Genomic DNA, 16890 nt, shown 5'->3' with positions numbered 1-16890 from the left:
ACCTTCTTTTAAGTATCTACATATGAGATGAGTAATGTAGGGTATGAAAACATTATATGAAGTGGCATTGTTTAAAAGTGGCTAGTGATACATTACATCAAGATGGCAAGATGCAGTAGATGGTATAGCGTACAGTATATACATATGAGATGAGTAATGTAGTGTGAACATTATATATAAAGTGGCTAGTGATAAGTTGATTACATACATTTGTCCATTATTAAAGTGGCTGGAGTTGAGTCAGTATGTTGGCAGCAGCCACTCAATGTTAGTGATGGCTGTTTAACAGTCTGATGGCCTTGAGATAGAAGCTGTTTTTCAGTCTCTCGGTCCCCGCTTTGATGCACCTGTACTGACCTCGCCTTCTGGATGATAGCGGGGTGAACAGGCAGTGGCTCGGGTGGTTGTTGTCCTTGATGATCTTTTTGGCCTTCCTGTGACATCGGGTGGTGTATGGGTCCTGGAGGGCAGGTAGTTGAGTGAGAAGTGGTTTTCCTGACACCACATTCCGAGTGCCCTCACCTCCTCCCTGTAGGCTGTCTCGTCATTGTTGGTAATCAAGCCTACCACTGTAGTGTCGTCTGCAAACTTGATGATTGAGTTGGAGGTGTGCATGGCCACGCAGTTATCGGTGAACAGGGAGTACAGGAGAGGGCTGAGAACGCACCCTTGTGGGGACCCAGTGTTGAGGATCAGCGGGGTGGAGCTGTTGTTACCTACCCTCACCATCTGGGGGCGGCCAGTCAGGAAGTCCAGGAACCAGTTGCACAGGGCGGGGTCGAGAACCAGAGTCTCGAGCTTAATGACGAGTTTGGAGGGTACTATGGTGTTAAATGCTGAGCTGTAATCGATGAACAGCATTCTTACATAGGTATTCCTCTTGTCCAGATGGGTTAGGGCAGTGTGCAGTGTGATGGCGATCGTGTCGTCTGTGGATCTATTGGGGCGGTAAGCAAATTGGAGTGGGTCTAGGCCGGGTGTCAGGTAGGGGGGAGGTGATATGGTCCTTGACTAGTCTCTCAAAGCACTTCATGATGACGGAAGTGAGTGCTACAGGGCGGTAGTCATTTTGCTCAGTTACCTTAGCTTTCTTGGGAACAGGAACAATGGTGGCCCTCTGAAGCATGTGGGGACAGCAGACTGGGATAAGGATTGATTGAATATGTCTGTAAACACACCAGCCAGCTGGTCTGCGCATGCTCTGAGGATGCGGCCGGGGATGCCGTCTTGGCCTGCAGCCTTGCGAGGGTTAACACGTTTAAATGTTTTACTCACGTTGGCTACAGTGAAGGAGAGCCGGCCGGTTTTGGTAGCGGGTCGTGTCAGTGACACTGTATTGTCCTCAAAGCGAGCAAAAAAGTTGTTTAGTCTGTCTGAGAGCAAGGCATCATGATCCGCGATGGGGCTGGTTTTTCTTTTGTAGTCCGTGATTGACTGTAGACCCTGCCTCAAACCTCTCGTGTCTGAGCCGTTGAATTGCGACTCCACTTTGTCTCTGTACTGACGCTTAGCTTGTTTGATTGCCTTGCTACACTGTTTGTTCTTCGGTTATGTTTCCGGTCACCTTGTGTCACGACTTCTGCCGAAGTCGATGCCTCTCCTTGTTCGGGTGGTGCTCGGCGGTCGACGTCACCGGTCTTCTAGCCATCATTGATCCATTTTTCATTTTCCATTGGTTTTGTCTTGTCTTCCTACACACCTGGTTTCAATCCCATTCATTACCTGTTGTGTATTTAACCCTCTGTTTCCCATCATGTCTTTGTCAGAGATTGTTTTATGTTCAGTGTCGTGTTGTTTGTATTTGGTTCATGACGGGTCCTCATACCCAATTTGTTTAATTTGTATTCATGGTTTTGGAGTTATGTTTTGTTTTATTAAATTACTCCATTTGACCAAGTTTAATTCTCCTGTGCTTGACTTCCCTGCCACCTATACACACGAATTGTGACACCTTGCCCTGATTAAAAGCAGTGGTTCGCGTTCAGTTTTGTGCAAATGCTACCATCAATCCACGGTTTCTGGTTGGGGAATGTTTTAATAGACACTGTGGGTACAACATCACCGATTCACTTGTTAATTAACTCGCAAACCGAATCAGCGTATTCATCAATGTTATTGTTCGCCGCAATGCGGAACATATCCCAGTCCACGTGATCGAAGCAATATTGAAGCGTGGAATCCGATTGGTCGGACTAGCGTTGAACAGACCTGAGTGCGGGAGCTTCCTGTTTGAGTTTCTGTCTATGGGCAGGGAGCAACAAAATGGAGTCGTGGTCAGCTTTTCCGAAGGCAGGGCGGGGGAGGGCCTTATATGCGTCGCGGAAGTTAGAATAATAGTGGTCTAGGGTTTTGCCAGCCCTGGTAGCACAATCGATATGCTGATAGAATTTGGGGAGCATTGTTTTCAGATTAGCCTTGTTAAAATCCCCGGCTACAATAAATGCAGCCTCAGGATATGTGGTTTCCAGTTTACATAGAGTCCAATGAAGTTCTTTCAGGGCCGTCGATGTGTCTGCTTGGGGGGAATATACACGACTGTGATTATGATCGAAGACAATTCTCTTGGTAGATAATGCAATCGGCATTTGATTGTGAGGAATTCTAAGTCAGGTGAACAAAAGGACTTGAGTTCTTGTATGTAATGATCACAACATGTCTCGTTAATCATAAGGCATACACCCCCGCCCTTCTTCTTACCAGAGAGATATTCATCTCTGTCGGCGCGATGCATGGAGGAGTCCGGTGGCTGAACCGATTCCGACAACATATCCCGAGAGAGCCATGTTTCCGTGAAACAGAGAATGTTACAATCTCTGATCTCTTTCTGAAAGGCAACCCTTTCTCGAATTTTGTCTACCTTGTTGTCAAGACACTGGACATTGACAGGTAGTATACTCGGGAGCGGTGGGTGATGTGCACGTTTACGGAGCCTGACCAGGAGGCCGCTCCGTCTGTCCTTTCTGTGGCGCCGTTGTCTTGGGTCAGCTTCTGGGATCAGATCCATTGTCCTGGGTGGTGGTCCAAACAGAGGATCCGCTTCGGGAAAGTCATATTCCTGGTCGTAATGTTGGTAAGTTGGCGTCGCTCTTATATCCAGTAGTTCTTCCCGGCTGTATGTAATAAGACTTAAGACTTCCTGGGGTAATAATACATAAAAAAACTAAATACTGCATAGTTTCCTAAGGACTCGAAGCGAGCCGACCATCTCTGTTGATACCATCAGAGGAACGCGTTCTTGTTGGCCGCGTTCCTCTGCCCAGGCGTCGCTGATACGTGGCAGATCTTAAAACGCCTGGATAGGTATTTTACATATCAGCTTACACATCATATGTTATAGCAATCTGTAATGATGGGAAACTGAATCTTTCTGTAGGCTTCGGCGCTTTCACCAAATTGGGCCGAAAAACAGTTAATTACTCGGTGCTTCATTGTCTGTTCACAATGCACATTAGTGACATCTGCTGGTCAGCAATAAATATTTTTGATTTTAGATTCTAGCCACCCTTTGCCTTGATGACACCTTTGCACACTCTTGGCATTCTCTCAACCAGCTTCACCTGGATGCTTTTTCTTGAATAAGTCTTGAAGGAGTTCCCACATATGCTGAGCATTTGTTGGCTGCTTTTCCTTCACTCTGTGGTCCAACTCATCCCAAACCATCTCAATTGGGTTGAGGTCGGGTGATTGTTGAGGCCAGGTCATCTGATGCAGCACTTCATCACTCTCCTTCTTGGTCAAATAGCCATTACACAGCCTGGAGGTGTGTTGGGTCATTGCCCTGTTGAAAAACAAATGATAGTCCCACTGAGCGCAAACCAGATGGGATGGCTTATTGCTGCAGAATGCTGTGGTAGCCATGCTGGTTAACCTCTCTTGGGTACGTGAGACGTTAGCGTCCCACCTCTTCAACAGCCAGTGAAACTGCTGGGCGCCAAATTCAAATATAGAAATACTCATTATAAAAATTCAGAAAACAAAACATATTTTACATAGGTTTAAAGTTAACCTCTTGAAGCTAGGGGTCAGAATTCTTATGTTTGGAAAAATAACGTTCCCAATGTAAGCTGCCTATTTCTCAGGTTCAGATGCTAGAATGTGCATATAATTGACAGAGTAGGATAGAAAACACTCTAAAGTTTCCAAAACTGTCAAAATATTGTCTGTGAGTATAACAGAACTGATTTTGCAGGCAAAACCTGAGGAAATCCAACCCGGAAGTGACTCTATTTTGAAAAATCATTGTTCCATTGCCTGCCTTTCGTCCATTTAAAGGGATATCTACCAGATTCCTTTTCCTATGGCTTCCTCAGGGTGTGAACAGTCTTTAGACATAGTTTCAAGCTTTTATTCTGAAAAATGAGCGAGATTTATCAAATCGCGTCTGTGGATAGCTGAATGTCCTTCCATTAGTTCATGCGCGCGAAAGTTGTAGCTCGACATTTTCTTTATCTCTGTTATTGAATAGTTTACCGTCCGGTTGAAATATTATCGATTATTTATGTTAAAAACAGCCTGAGGATTGATTATTAAAAATGTTTGATATGTTTCTACGAACTTTACGGATACTATTTGGAATTTTTGTCAACCCTTGATGACCTGCCTAAGTCTGTGGAATACTGAACATAACGCGCCAAACAAATGGAGTTTTTTTAATATAAAAATTATCTTTATCGAAAAGAAATAAAATGTGTTGTGTAACTGGGAGTCTCGTGAGTGCAAACATCCGAAGATCATCAAAGGTAAGCGATTCATTTTATTGCTTTTCTGACTTTCGTGACCAATCTACATTGCTGCTAGGTGTTTGTAATGTTTTGTCTAGTGATCGATAAACTCACACAAACGCTTGGATTGCTTTCGCTGTAAAGCATATTTTCAAAATCTGACACGACAGGTGGATTAACAACAACCTATGCTGTGTTTTGCTGTATTGCACTTGTGATTTCATGAATATAAATATTTTTAGCAATTTGTTTTTAATTTGGCGCTCTGCAATTCAGCGGTTGTTGATGAAAATGATCCCGCTAAAGCGATCCGTGCGTCAAGAAGTTAACTTCTTGTGAATCCAACCACGGTGTCATATTTAAAAAATGCTTTACGGCGAAAGCATACCTTACGATTATTTGAGAATAGCCCACTAGACAAATCATTACAAACAGTAACCAGCCAAGTAGAACAGTTACACAAGTCAGAAATAGAGATAAAATTAATCCCTTACCTTTGATGATCTTCATATGGTTGCACTCAGCAGACATTCATTTACTCAATAAATGTTCCTTTTGTTCGATAAAGTCTCTTTATATCCAAAAACCTCAGTTTTGTTCGCGCGTTTTCTTCAGTAATCCACAGGCTCAAAAGCAGTCAAAACAGGAAGACAAAAAACAAACAAATTGTATCCGTAAAGTTCATAGAAACATGTGAAACGATGTTTATATTCAATCCTCAGGTTGTTTTTAGCCTAAATAATCGATAATATTTCAACCGGACAATAACGTCGTCAATTTAAAAGGTAAACAAGAAAGGCACTCTCTTGGTCTCGCGCATGAAAAAGCTCTGTGACACTTTAGGGTCCACTCATTCAGACTGCTCTTACTTCCTCATTTTTCAGAATACAAGCCTGAAACAATTTCTAAAGACTGTTGACATCTAGGGGAAGGCATAAAAACTTCAATTTGAGTCCTAAGTCAATGGATACTGTAATGGCATTGAATAGAAAACTACAAAATCAAAATCAAATAAATTGTCCGGTCCGGACAATTTACAGATACAAACTTGAAACCTCTGATCATGACAATGGGGTGGAACTCCAGGACAACAGTTGTGATTGTCCATTCCATATTGTCCATTTTACTTTGAAATGTCCTGTTTCTGGGATATGTTGCTTGTTAACATGACAGTGCATTTTTGGGGGGGGAGTTGCCTCTTTTACAATGGGGGTCAATAGGAAATAATGTTGGTTTCCCTCAATTTGTGAGCGTGGTCGATGGGAATTCCTTATTATTACTTGAATACCGACTGAGACTATAGTTTAAAAATGTACAAATAGAAGTATAGAGAGGGTTTCCTGCAAATGCAGGAATGCCCACATCCGATTTGCAGGCTGGAATAGCGTCCTTCTCATAGAAGCTAGTGATGACCATCATTTAGGCCCTATTAGGCCTATGTGGAAACAAATAGGCTATTCTTTCAAAAGTTGAGTGACCGGAATTCTTCACATCATGATGCACACATCTTAGCAGGTAAAATGCAGTATTTTGTGGGTATTTATAAGTAGGCTATAGCTAGACTATACTGCACTGCAGTCTATATTACTAAAACATTTATCTTATTAGGTATTTCAGTGAAAGGTATTTTGGGATATAATATAGTTGTATAGTTGTTCTTAATAATATTGTAATTAAGTTGTTATCAAGTTGTTACAGTGTCTTGGATGAGCACTAAATTCAATCTAGGTCCTATGCCAATGTTGCACAAGTTAATCTAAATATAAACTAATCTCACTATAGAAAAAATATATTTATTATAGAAAAGAGAGCATATTTGGTCCCAGTCTTGATATAAAGGTTTTGTGAAGCCATATCAAATCTAGTTTTTTTTCATACAGACAGTAGCCTAATCCTTTACCATCAAAGAGTTTATATCAGCAAAAAGTTGTAGTTAGAACATCTATTGTAGATGCCTGATAAATATGTTAATGTTTCTCATCATTCTAGACAAAGTACTTTTCTTTCTAGAAACTGCCTGAGTGTCATGATTGGATGCACAAACAAAATAGCTGAGCTGTGTGTTTTTGTCTCCACCTCCCTTTGCATTGACACAAAGAGGGATGTTGAATTGTCAATGTTAATAGCCACTGGGGTGAAAGCAGACGTGTTTCAGTCTCTACCAGTTGTCAGTGGATACCACTGTCCAACAGGAGTGCTCATGGGTGTGGTGAGAGAATTTTCCAATCCATCACCATTGTGCCAATTGTCCATAAAAGAAATGTGCGAGCATAGCTCTGGTTTCAAATGAAGGCACTCAAATCTCAGGTCAAAACTCACAAATGAGTATAAAAGGAATGCATGACTCAGAGGATCTCGTTCTCGAGGTAACATCTCTAGCTCTTTTACATTTTTTAGACCTGTAAATCCCAGTATGGTGTTTTGGATTTGGACACAACGTTGTTGTTGTTTTTTTGCTCATGAATATGGTAACTGAATTGAATAATCTTAAAGAACATCACTATTGAAAAAGAAAATGTTTTCGTTTTAATATGGTGTAATAAATGCATTGTTCATTTAATTGTAATCTATTTGTTGGTGTTTCCAGGAGGGCTCAAGTAAGCTCAGAGACCAGGTAGATGGCAGTGGAATGAGCCTGGGCAAGAAGAAGGGAGTGAAGGTGAGTGGGAAACACGTGGCCCCAGTGGACTTGGACAGAGGGGGGCCGTCCATAGTCCACCACTCCGACTACGTGAGCAGCCCCAGACCCTCAGAAAATAACCCCACCATCATCTCTATCAGCCCCTCTACCCACTCCCACAGGCCCTCTGGGTCTCCAGAGAGGGACCGGCCCAGGCAGGATGAGGGCCCCCCCTCCAGGGTTGAGTGGTCCAGAGAGGGTTGCCCCTACAGCCAAAGGGCGTCCAACAGCGAGGTGGGGGTCTCCAGACAGACCATGGATGAGTTGAAGAGTATCCTGAAGGATAGTTCCATGCTTGGTGCCCGGGGGAAGGAGGAGGGGAGGCGTCCTGGAAGCCCAGCCCCTTACACCTACCTGCATGGGACCAACAGGGGAGATGGACGTCCGGAGTCCCAGTCCTCCTTCACCACTTTCAAGCCCCACTCTGATGCTTCCAGGAGGGTGTCCACCAGGTCCAGGGACAGCAGCTCCCTCCAGCTTGGCTCCGGTATGGACTCGTCAGATGTGACTGGAGCAAACAGGCAATCCGGAGTTCAGTCGTCCACGTTCGAGAACAGTAGTGCCAACTGTGGAGAGACCTGGAACTCACAAACAGGTTAGTCTGGTTTGGGATTAGTTTTATCAAAAAGCTTTTATTACAGTTTTTTTATAAACCTGTAGCTAGTACAGTAGTTCCATCACAGGCGAACATCTTTTTTTACAGACATGATAGTTGCTTTTGGCTCTTGTTCTCATAGATAACAGTAAAGACAACATGGATAAGTCTGGGACTCAGAGCTTCTCCGCCATGGAGCACATCAAGCAGCAGATTGCCCGGGAGAATATCAACTTTGTCCGCTTCGAGGCCACAGATCTCCATGGGGTGTCCAGGTCTAAGACAGTGCCAGTCCGCTTCTTTCATGTAATCATCTCACACACAGTACACAAACATCCTGAAACCTACTAGCTATAGTGTATTGAGACAACCCACAATGTTATAATGCTATTTGTTTAAATGGTTGCTCAATGGTTATGCTTGCCTATAGGAAAAGTCCCATGATGTAAACTTTTTTTTGTCTTTACAGGAGAAAGCAGTATATGGGGTGCCGATGCCAAGAAGCTACCTAGAGCTGACCCTGAGCCCTAAGAGCTGTGAGGTGGACCACGCCAACAACCCTGCCAACTTCAGTAGCGACGTGCTGCTTATCCCAGACCTGTCGACCTTCAGGGTGCTGCCCTGGGCAGCGCAGACGGCCCGGGTCATCTGTGACCCCTGCATGATAACCGGCAGCCCCCTGCGCACCGCACCCCGTCTCATCGCCAAGCAGCTGATGGGGCAGCTCCAGAGCATGGGTTTCTCCCTGTACTCCTCCTTCACCTACGAGTGCTGTGTCCTGGGCGCGCCCGACAGGGTGGGCCCCAAGACCATGCTGTTCCCTGCCACCACCCTGGCCAGCAACCACGACCTGCCCTTCTTCCAGCAGCTGGTGAATGGGATGTACTGCATGGGGGCCGACGTGGACAGTTTGGCCTCAGCCATGGTGCCCGGTCAGATGGAGATCAACTTGAGGCCGGAGTTCGGCATCGCGGCCGCCGACACCGCCTTCACGTTTCGTACCGGCATCAAAGAGATGGCGAGGAAACACAGCTACATCGCCAGCTTCTTCACCGACGACAGCCTGTACAATGCCGGGGTGCTTTCCCACTCTCTCTGGGACGCCAACGGCCGCCGTAGTCTCTTCCACACCGGGGACCACGGCGGAGGGGAGCTGTCGCCGATTGGCAGGAAGTGGCTTGCGGGGCTCCTGAGCCACTCGGCCGCCCTGAGCTGCTTGCTCTCCCCTGGGCTGGGCTGCCGCAGCCACATCGCCAAGAAGGTTAAAGACCCCAAGCACAACGTGGTCTACGCCACCTACGGCTACAATGACAACAGCAGCGCCTTCAATGTAAAATGCCACGGCGGGCGGGAGATGCATATCGACAACAAGCTGGGCTCGGCCATGGCTAACCCATACGTTGTGCTGGCGGCCACCGTGGCGGCAGGACTGGACGGTATCAAACGCAACCTGGGGGCTGAGACGGGTCTGACCAGGGCCTCCACCCACACCCAGCTGGGGAAACAGCAGTTTGCCATCCCTGTGAAGCTGGAGGACGCTCTGGTGGCTTTGAGCGAAGACCATGTGATTCGCGGAGCGCTGGGAGAACCATTTGTGCAGTATTTTATTGCTCTGAAGCAATTTGAGATTGAGACTGAAGAATTGGATGCAGAGAGGAACAAATGTCTGGAATATTTCATATAGAAGTGCTCAATATTGTACAGTCGGATTCCTGTTAAACAAATGGATTGATCGAATTCACACAATGCTTTCTTTCAATATATATCTTTTTTTATTCCATATTTGACAGAAAACAATAAAAACATGATTGAAATATCAACATCTGTGTGCAGGGCCCAAATGAATTGAAAATGAATTATCACATTTAAAAGAGAGTAGGAAACATCTGGTGTTTGGGTCGTGAATGATGATGCCTTACAGTAGATAGTGGTCAGCATGGTACACAAACATAAATAACATTCTCAACCTATTACAATGTTATGGGAAAATGTATGAAAGGAAACTGGCCACTTTACACTGAATACTGACATTGAAACTTATTTTACATGTATAGCTGAACACACAACACAGGGTACCTCCACTGGATGTCATAAGGTGAATGCACCAATTTGTAAGTCGCTCTGGATAAGAGCGTCTGCTAAATGACTTAAATGTAAAATGTAAATGTACCTTATATTGAAGCAATTATTGTCCTATGCATGTATGCACTTTTAACTCAAAACAAAGGACAGTAATATACTCACGTTTGGGGTATTCAATTGACAACTAAGGGACAATCTAAATGACCATTTCACAAGTAAGGAATAAAAAGGATATTGCTTTATCAGAATTCGCACACTTGCCATATTAGAACATTCCAATATATACATTTTTTTACAACAAAATGTTTCCCATAACCATTGCAAAAAAATACATGCAAATTCCCTAAAGACTTAACAGTCTAATTTACAATACAAACCCTGTCATAGAACAGTGCTGTTATTGCCTTGATCGTAGACAACATTTACACATTCACTTCTTGCTGATGAGATTCCCCACCCGTTGTATGAATCGGCCAAGCTTATTTTCATTAGGCGTAGTTTCAGTCTGATAGCTGTGCATGGAACTAATAGAGGGATGTCTCACATATCGGTTGTCTGAATCATATCGGTTCGTAGTAGTTGTTTTCGGTTTATCAGAAGACTTGTTGTCAAATGAAACAAAACTCTCAAACCGGCTATATGCTCGTTTCCGCCCGGTGTCTGAATTAATTGATGCTTGACTCCCCACAGTGTTTGTGGAGCTCAGGGAGTCCTGGTGCGGTTCACATTTCTTTCTGAAGCTCCTTCTAACCCAGCTAGTAGTTAACCCAGGAGATGAGGATTTACCTGCTGGGCTGAGAGAATTATGTTGTTGTTCCTTTTCGGTTTCAGTGCCAGCCGCAATGTGTGATGACCTGGAAGGGCTTGGAGAATGACCTTTGGGTGATGTAGTAAGTCGCACAGCTGACGGTTTTCCAGGAGGATCTGAGATGGTTCTCTGCTCTGCTGAAATGTCAGCCTGCACTAAATGCTTTGGTCTTTCTGAACCTATCCTTTGAATTGTGGATCTGAATGAATTCTGCCTTTGGAGTTCTGCTCCTTCTTCCTTGTGTGATGTTTTCTCCACCATTTTCTCCACTGAAACATTGGCATGCACTATATTCATTATTGATTTCACAGAAGTTCTGGGTTTCAATGGATTCACACTTTGGCATGTTTCCTCTTTGTCTGCGGAGAGCACCAAGTCGGAGCTGTTGGCCAGCTGGTCAGTGGAGCCATGGCTCTTCCTGGTGGAGCCCTCCTTCTCCTCTGGTATCCCAATCAAAGATGTTAGGGCTTTAGAGCTCTCCACATTAAGTCCTGTTGGTCTGAAGTTGGAGGGCTTGAGCAAAGGTTCCTGTAGTTGTATTCCCAGTTGGGCTGCCGACATCGTCCTGGAGAGAGGCTCTTGCCAGTCATCAAGAGGATTCCTCTCTGTCTTCGTCGTGATATCGTATTGTGAGACAGACCTTTGTGCATCACTAAAGTTGGTTAGTTTATATTTTTGGTCTTCAATTCTGTTTTCCTCTTCCTGTTGACCTCCTGGGGTGAGTTCCTCTCTGCGGCTAGATGGTACTTGATTAGAACTGTGTTCTGAGCTGCCTGCTAGCTCTGCCGCACTGTGCCTTTTATTCAGGCCTCTCTCTGACGACCTTCCTTTAGCTCTTTCGAGAGTAGAGAAAATAGACAGCCGGAGAGAATCCTGGCTTTGCACTGGCCTTAAGTTGCTGACAGGTTCCTCATACTCATGTAAACTGAGCCTTTTCCGTCTGATCTCTTCCAATCTCGTCTGACTTTCCCTCAATCTAGCAGGGGTCAGTTGGGTTTGGAAGTTGCTTAGGCCACCTAGACTGCCCTGTGGAGATGTCACTCCTAGACTGCCCTGTGGGGATGTCACTCTTAGACTGCCCTGTGGAGATAGCATCCATAGACTGCCTTGTGGAGATGTCACAGAGTGCTCAGACATATAGTTAGGAGTTTCAGACTGCTCTGCCAGAAGGCTGTTGAAGAGGACTGATGTTCTCATCCGGGATGATGTGGTTGGGTTCTGCGTACTGTCAGGCGGATGCAGATTCTCAACTGGCTCCCCTAGGGTCGCATCACTGTTATTGAGGTACGAGTCGATCTTCCACCTGTTAAGAGAGTTCTCACTGCTGTAAGGGAGTAGATGCTGTTGGTCAATGCCGTACCTCTTCTGCGTGTAATGTAACAGTAGATCCTCGCTGTGTCTGACTCTCTCAGGGGCACCGTGAGCGCCGCCAGCTTCATCTCTTACATTCCTCAAGTGAGTTGTGGAATTCCCTCTCCGCGGCAGCTCTCCGGCGTAGCTGTGTCCCCTCACAAGTCTCCCCGTATCGGTGCAGTGAGATTGATTCAGTCTGTCCTGAAAGCTCAGTCCTCTTTTGACCATCTGTCCATTGTTGTATCGATCGTCCTTCTGATGACCGGTAGAGCTCATCAAGCCAAGCTGTCTCCCACGGGATCTCATGTGAATCTGGTCGAGAGAGAGTCTGCTCTCGAAGAGCCGACCGGAATAAGGGTCGTATGTGGACGTTGCCGGCTTTTTCCGGAAGTCTCTCTCCTGAGAGAGAGTGGCGGGAAGAGTGGATCGGGCGAACAGACGTCTGAACTCCTCGTCGTAGGAGCCCACCAGCTGCCCTGTGACCACCAGGACCATGCTGAGGTTGATCTTCTCAAAGGACCACATGAAGCTGGAGAAAAGGGAGACCAAAAGAAAGGTGTTATAATAAATAAATGCAGTCATCCGGTTAGTAATATATAAAACTCGATGAATACTTAGATGAAAATGTTAGTATGTTATATAATGTATAATACTATATTTAACATACTGTATTTAACAAGTATAAGGAAGACTTTGGGAACAGATTTACGTTTTAAATGCAATAGAGGGGACATAGTTGGTTGTACTAGGTTAGACAAACCTGTATGTGCCGTACAACACTGTTTTGCAGTCCACCAATAGAAACCTCTGCTCCAAAGATCCATGGAACTTTGCTCCAGATCGACACATGTACTGCTGTCCTTTCACTGTCCGAACTCGCAGGTTCTGAACAAGACAGAAGAACCGAGATAAAATCTCTCACCATTTATTTTTTCGCACACACACACACACACACACACACACACACACACACACACACACACACACACACACACACACACACACACACACACACACACACACACACACACACACACACACACACACACACACACACACACACACACACACACACACACACACGCACACCACTACAACAACTCTAACCTTAACAAACTTGTGACAACCATCCCCAAAACCATTGACAGGAGGCCAACCAGAACATTGGTTTGGAATGATTAAGCGTTACAGCGAGATAACAAACACATTTCATCTTTCATCGGGAAACTTTGTTTTTGCTCAAAAACAAGTTCTCAATCTATCCAATAGAGACAAAGGGTAAAGACACTGCGTAACAGGAACAAGCCTGGCACTGTGCTATAAACCTCATGAAATAAACTCGCTGATGACATCCAGCATGTTAATACACTGATGATGCTTCAGGGGAAATAGACACACCGGTAAATGACTACTGCATTTCCACCAAGGGTGTGGAGCAAATGTTATTGCTAATCCGCGAAGACTCCTGCCAATAGTTAAAAGGTCATGCCACTGACAAACTCCTGCTATGCATTTAAAGAGACCTTGGTCTCAGTATGATGCCCTGATAAAATAAAGGTTAAATAAATAAAATAAATACAATTTAATCAGGACTTTAAGCTCTTACAGTTCCTTTGTGAATATACGCTGAGTGTACAAAACATTAGGAACGCCTGCCCTTTCCATGACATAGACTGACAAGATGAATCCAGGTGAAAGCTATGATCCCTTTTTGACGTCACTTGTTAAATCCACTTCAATCAGTGTAGATTGAAGGGGAGGAGACAGGTTAAAGAAGGATTTTTAAGCTTTGGGACAATTGAGACATTGATTGTGCCATTCAGAGGATGAACAGGCAAGGCAAACTATTTAAGTGCCTTTGAACAGGGTATGGTAGTAGTTGCCAGGCGCACTGGTTTAAGTGTGTTAAGAACTGCAATGCTGCTGGATTTTTTTAGCTCAACCGCTTCCCATACGTATCAAGAATGGTCCACCACCCAAAGGACATCCAGCCAACTTGACTTTAACTGTGGGAAGCATTGGAGTCAACATGGGCCAGCATCCCTGTGGTACGCTTCCAACACCTTGTAGAGGCCATGCCCTGACTAATTGAGGCTGTTCTGAGGGCAAAAGGGTGTGCAACTCAATATTAGGAAGGTCTTCCTATTTTTTATACACACAGTGTAATGGGATACACAAATTATGTGTAGAAAAATGGTGGTATTTCATTGGACGAAGCAGAAGTTTTTGTTGTAGTTCATTTACATTTTGCGAAGTATTTCAAATATAATTCCTTACCTTGAGATCTTGTATTTGGACACCTGCGCTCTTAGCCATATTCAGAAAGCTTTTGAATTGGAAGTCATCAAGAAGTATGTAGACCATCACTCCCCTAGTAGTCGCATTGACAATCTCCTTAAAAATATCAACGTCAGTGAAGACATCCATCGCTATAGCAATAACCTATAATAAAAAGGAATGAAGAAGACACTTCATGATCAGTTGTGTGAACAGCAGAGGTTTATTGAAAGTAGAAGTCTCAGAACTTGGTCACCAAATCTGAAACAGTGCCTCATGTCTTTTTCTGTGTAGTAATTGCTGTGTTGGGGAGTAGTGAAGTAGTTCGCCTAGTAATTTAATTACATTTTTCAGTAGCTTGGTGGTAGTTGAACTAAATTCAAACATTTTCAGTAGTCAATTACTTGTTTTGCAATGTAGTGGTGTAGCTACCTGCTGGAACTACACACTACTTTTTTTCTCAAATAAAACATGGGTGAAGTAGGCAAGAATTTAAATTCTTTTTCTGCATCAGCCCTGCCTAATTCTCACAAAACACTTTTCGTGTGCCTTATTCTCACTTTTTGTGTTTTTATAGGCTAAATTACACATCTGACTCCAGAACAATCTGTTCTTGCAATTTGGGGTCAATGACATTTCAGATTAATATATGATCATTTTTCACAAAGTAGTGAACTACTTTTTCAAAGTAACTTTAGATAAGTAATCTATATTTTTCTTATGGATTGCTTCAGTGTAGCTTAACTTCTTCCAGTGTGAAGTAATTGGTAGTTTGGTAAACTATATTTTCAGAGTAGCTTCCCCAACATTGAGTAATTGTGGTATTCAAAAGTGCACTTTTGTCTGCACAGCACAGTATGTGCTGTTTTGAGAAGTAACAATGACTTTTGTTATCCGCACACACCCTTTTTTAACCTTCTGCAATTACATATCCAATTGTAAGGATGATAAGTGGAAACCTTTCAGAACACAATAAGTCTGGCAAGCAGCCATGACGTGTGAAGCTAACATTTCAGTAGGCCTACGTTGAAACCGGTTCAAGTTGAGACAGGCTTAGGTGGTTGATATGCCACAGATATTTAACTGAACATGAAAAAAATTCTCAACATGTGCACTTGTGGGAAATGCTACTCTGTGAGAAAGACAATTCAAACCGGGAGTGTGAATTTGTACAAACCATAACAGTAAATACCAGACACTGCAAATTATTGATGGGAAATTATATTAGTGTGCCTCGTTACCTGTCTTGCGGCTTGGATTTGTTTACGTATCATCTCTTTGATGGTCGGTGTGTTGTGTCTGGGAGGGTGGAAAAGCAGGCTGATGTTTGTCTCCACGTTCTCATTGGTGACCTCTGGCCAGCCGAGGTCAAGGTCAGGAACCTCCTCATCTGACTCAGTGGGGAAGTAAGTCGAGGGAGCTATGACATTTTCTTCACTTCCACGTTTCCCTACTTCATAATCCTCATCCTCCGGGACTGGCAACTCTGCATTGCCCAAAATGAAGATGACCTCCTCTTCAGAGAGAAAGTCACTGAGTTGTTCGGCTTTGAGGTACTCCTGGTAGGCATCTCTACCCCCACTGACCAGAGCGTAGATGGCAAGCCGGTAGGACTCCTTATAGTGTGGCTGAATGTATTCCGCTGGAATCATGTCTTCTTTGAATGACAACAGACAGGAGAGCTTGGATTCCATTTGTACGATTTCCCCCTGAGAGGATCTCTGATTTATGTAGAATGGGGTTATTACCTTAAAAAAATATACAATATATTATGTGTTATGACAGAACTGATTAAATTGTGACTTGTACTATTTTCATCTTCACTATGTATAATGCCACAACCTAATGCCAAAGCCATTTAAGTGAAACAGTTGACTCACAAACTAACACGTGAAACTTCCAATAACTGTTTGATTTTACCATATTTGTGTAGACATTCTTCATTCAGTACATTTGTAGAAAATACACTCCACCTGTGCGGAAATTCAAGTACAGACAGTACACCACAAAGGATCTTTTCAAATCTTTCTGAAAATTTCAGGGGAGAAAGACAGAAAAGAGGCCTTGCACTCAATTGAATGTCATAATGTCAACAAACTAGACTTACTTCATGGTCAGCAATGATAGCCAGCTCTTTCGGCTTTTAAATTCCCATTGAATGTGTTAAATTGTCCAGTAAGTTGAACATTGTGAATCACAGCCAGCAAATCAACCCTGACCGGCACCGCTGTCGTATGACTGAAGTAAAAAAAGTGAGCAGTCAATGATGAGTGTGGATTTGATTTTTTTTATGCTAATAGATCAAACCTGCTGCAGTTTCCACCCCATTCACCACTTTGACAAAACACATCACATGACAGTCCCTGCCTCTCCT

General features: G+C 43.9%; 2 protein-coding genes across 3 annotated transcripts; one reads left to right on the top strand and one right to left on the bottom strand.

Annotated features, from left to right (window-relative positions):
* The first annotated feature begins 6869 nt into the window (after positions 1–6869).
* LOC139568582 (lengsin-like) lies at positions 6870–9816 on the top strand. 2 transcript variants are annotated; one of them, XM_071390504.1, is made up of 4 exons: positions 6870–7087; positions 7309–7996; positions 8139–8302; positions 8466–9816. In XM_071390504.1, exons 1-4 carry the CDS (start codon positions 7043–7045, stop codon positions 9678–9680), a joined length of 2112 nt encoding a protein of 703 aa, XP_071246605.1. In that variant the 5' UTR covers positions 6870–7042; the 3' UTR covers positions 9681–9816. The 2 variants fall into 2 exon arrangements, with proteins under 2 accessions (XP_071246605.1, XP_071246606.1); XM_071390505.1 differs by lacking the exon at positions 6870–7087 and adding an exon at positions 7097–7189.
* Positions 9746–16302, bottom strand: LOC139568583 (protein FAM83B-like). Its single transcript, XM_071390507.1, has 4 exons — positions 15758–16302; positions 14517–14681; positions 13000–13124; positions 9746–12768 (listed from the first exon to the last, which is right to left on the bottom strand). Exons 1-4 carry the CDS (start codon positions 16208–16210, stop codon positions 10509–10511), a joined length of 3003 nt encoding a protein of 1000 aa, XP_071246608.1. The 5' UTR covers positions 16211–16302; the 3' UTR covers positions 9746–10508.
* Between the last annotated feature and the right edge of the window lie 588 nt (positions 16303–16890).

Source organism: Salvelinus alpinus, chromosome 2 (genome assembly GCF_045679555.1).
Source record: "Salvelinus alpinus chromosome 2, SLU_Salpinus.1, whole genome shotgun sequence".
Lineage (NCBI taxonomy): Eukaryota > Metazoa > Chordata > Actinopteri > Salmoniformes > Salmonidae > Salvelinus > Salvelinus alpinus.
Note: the sequence above shows the minus strand (reverse complement) of the source record. Positions and strands in the feature narration are given on the sequence as shown.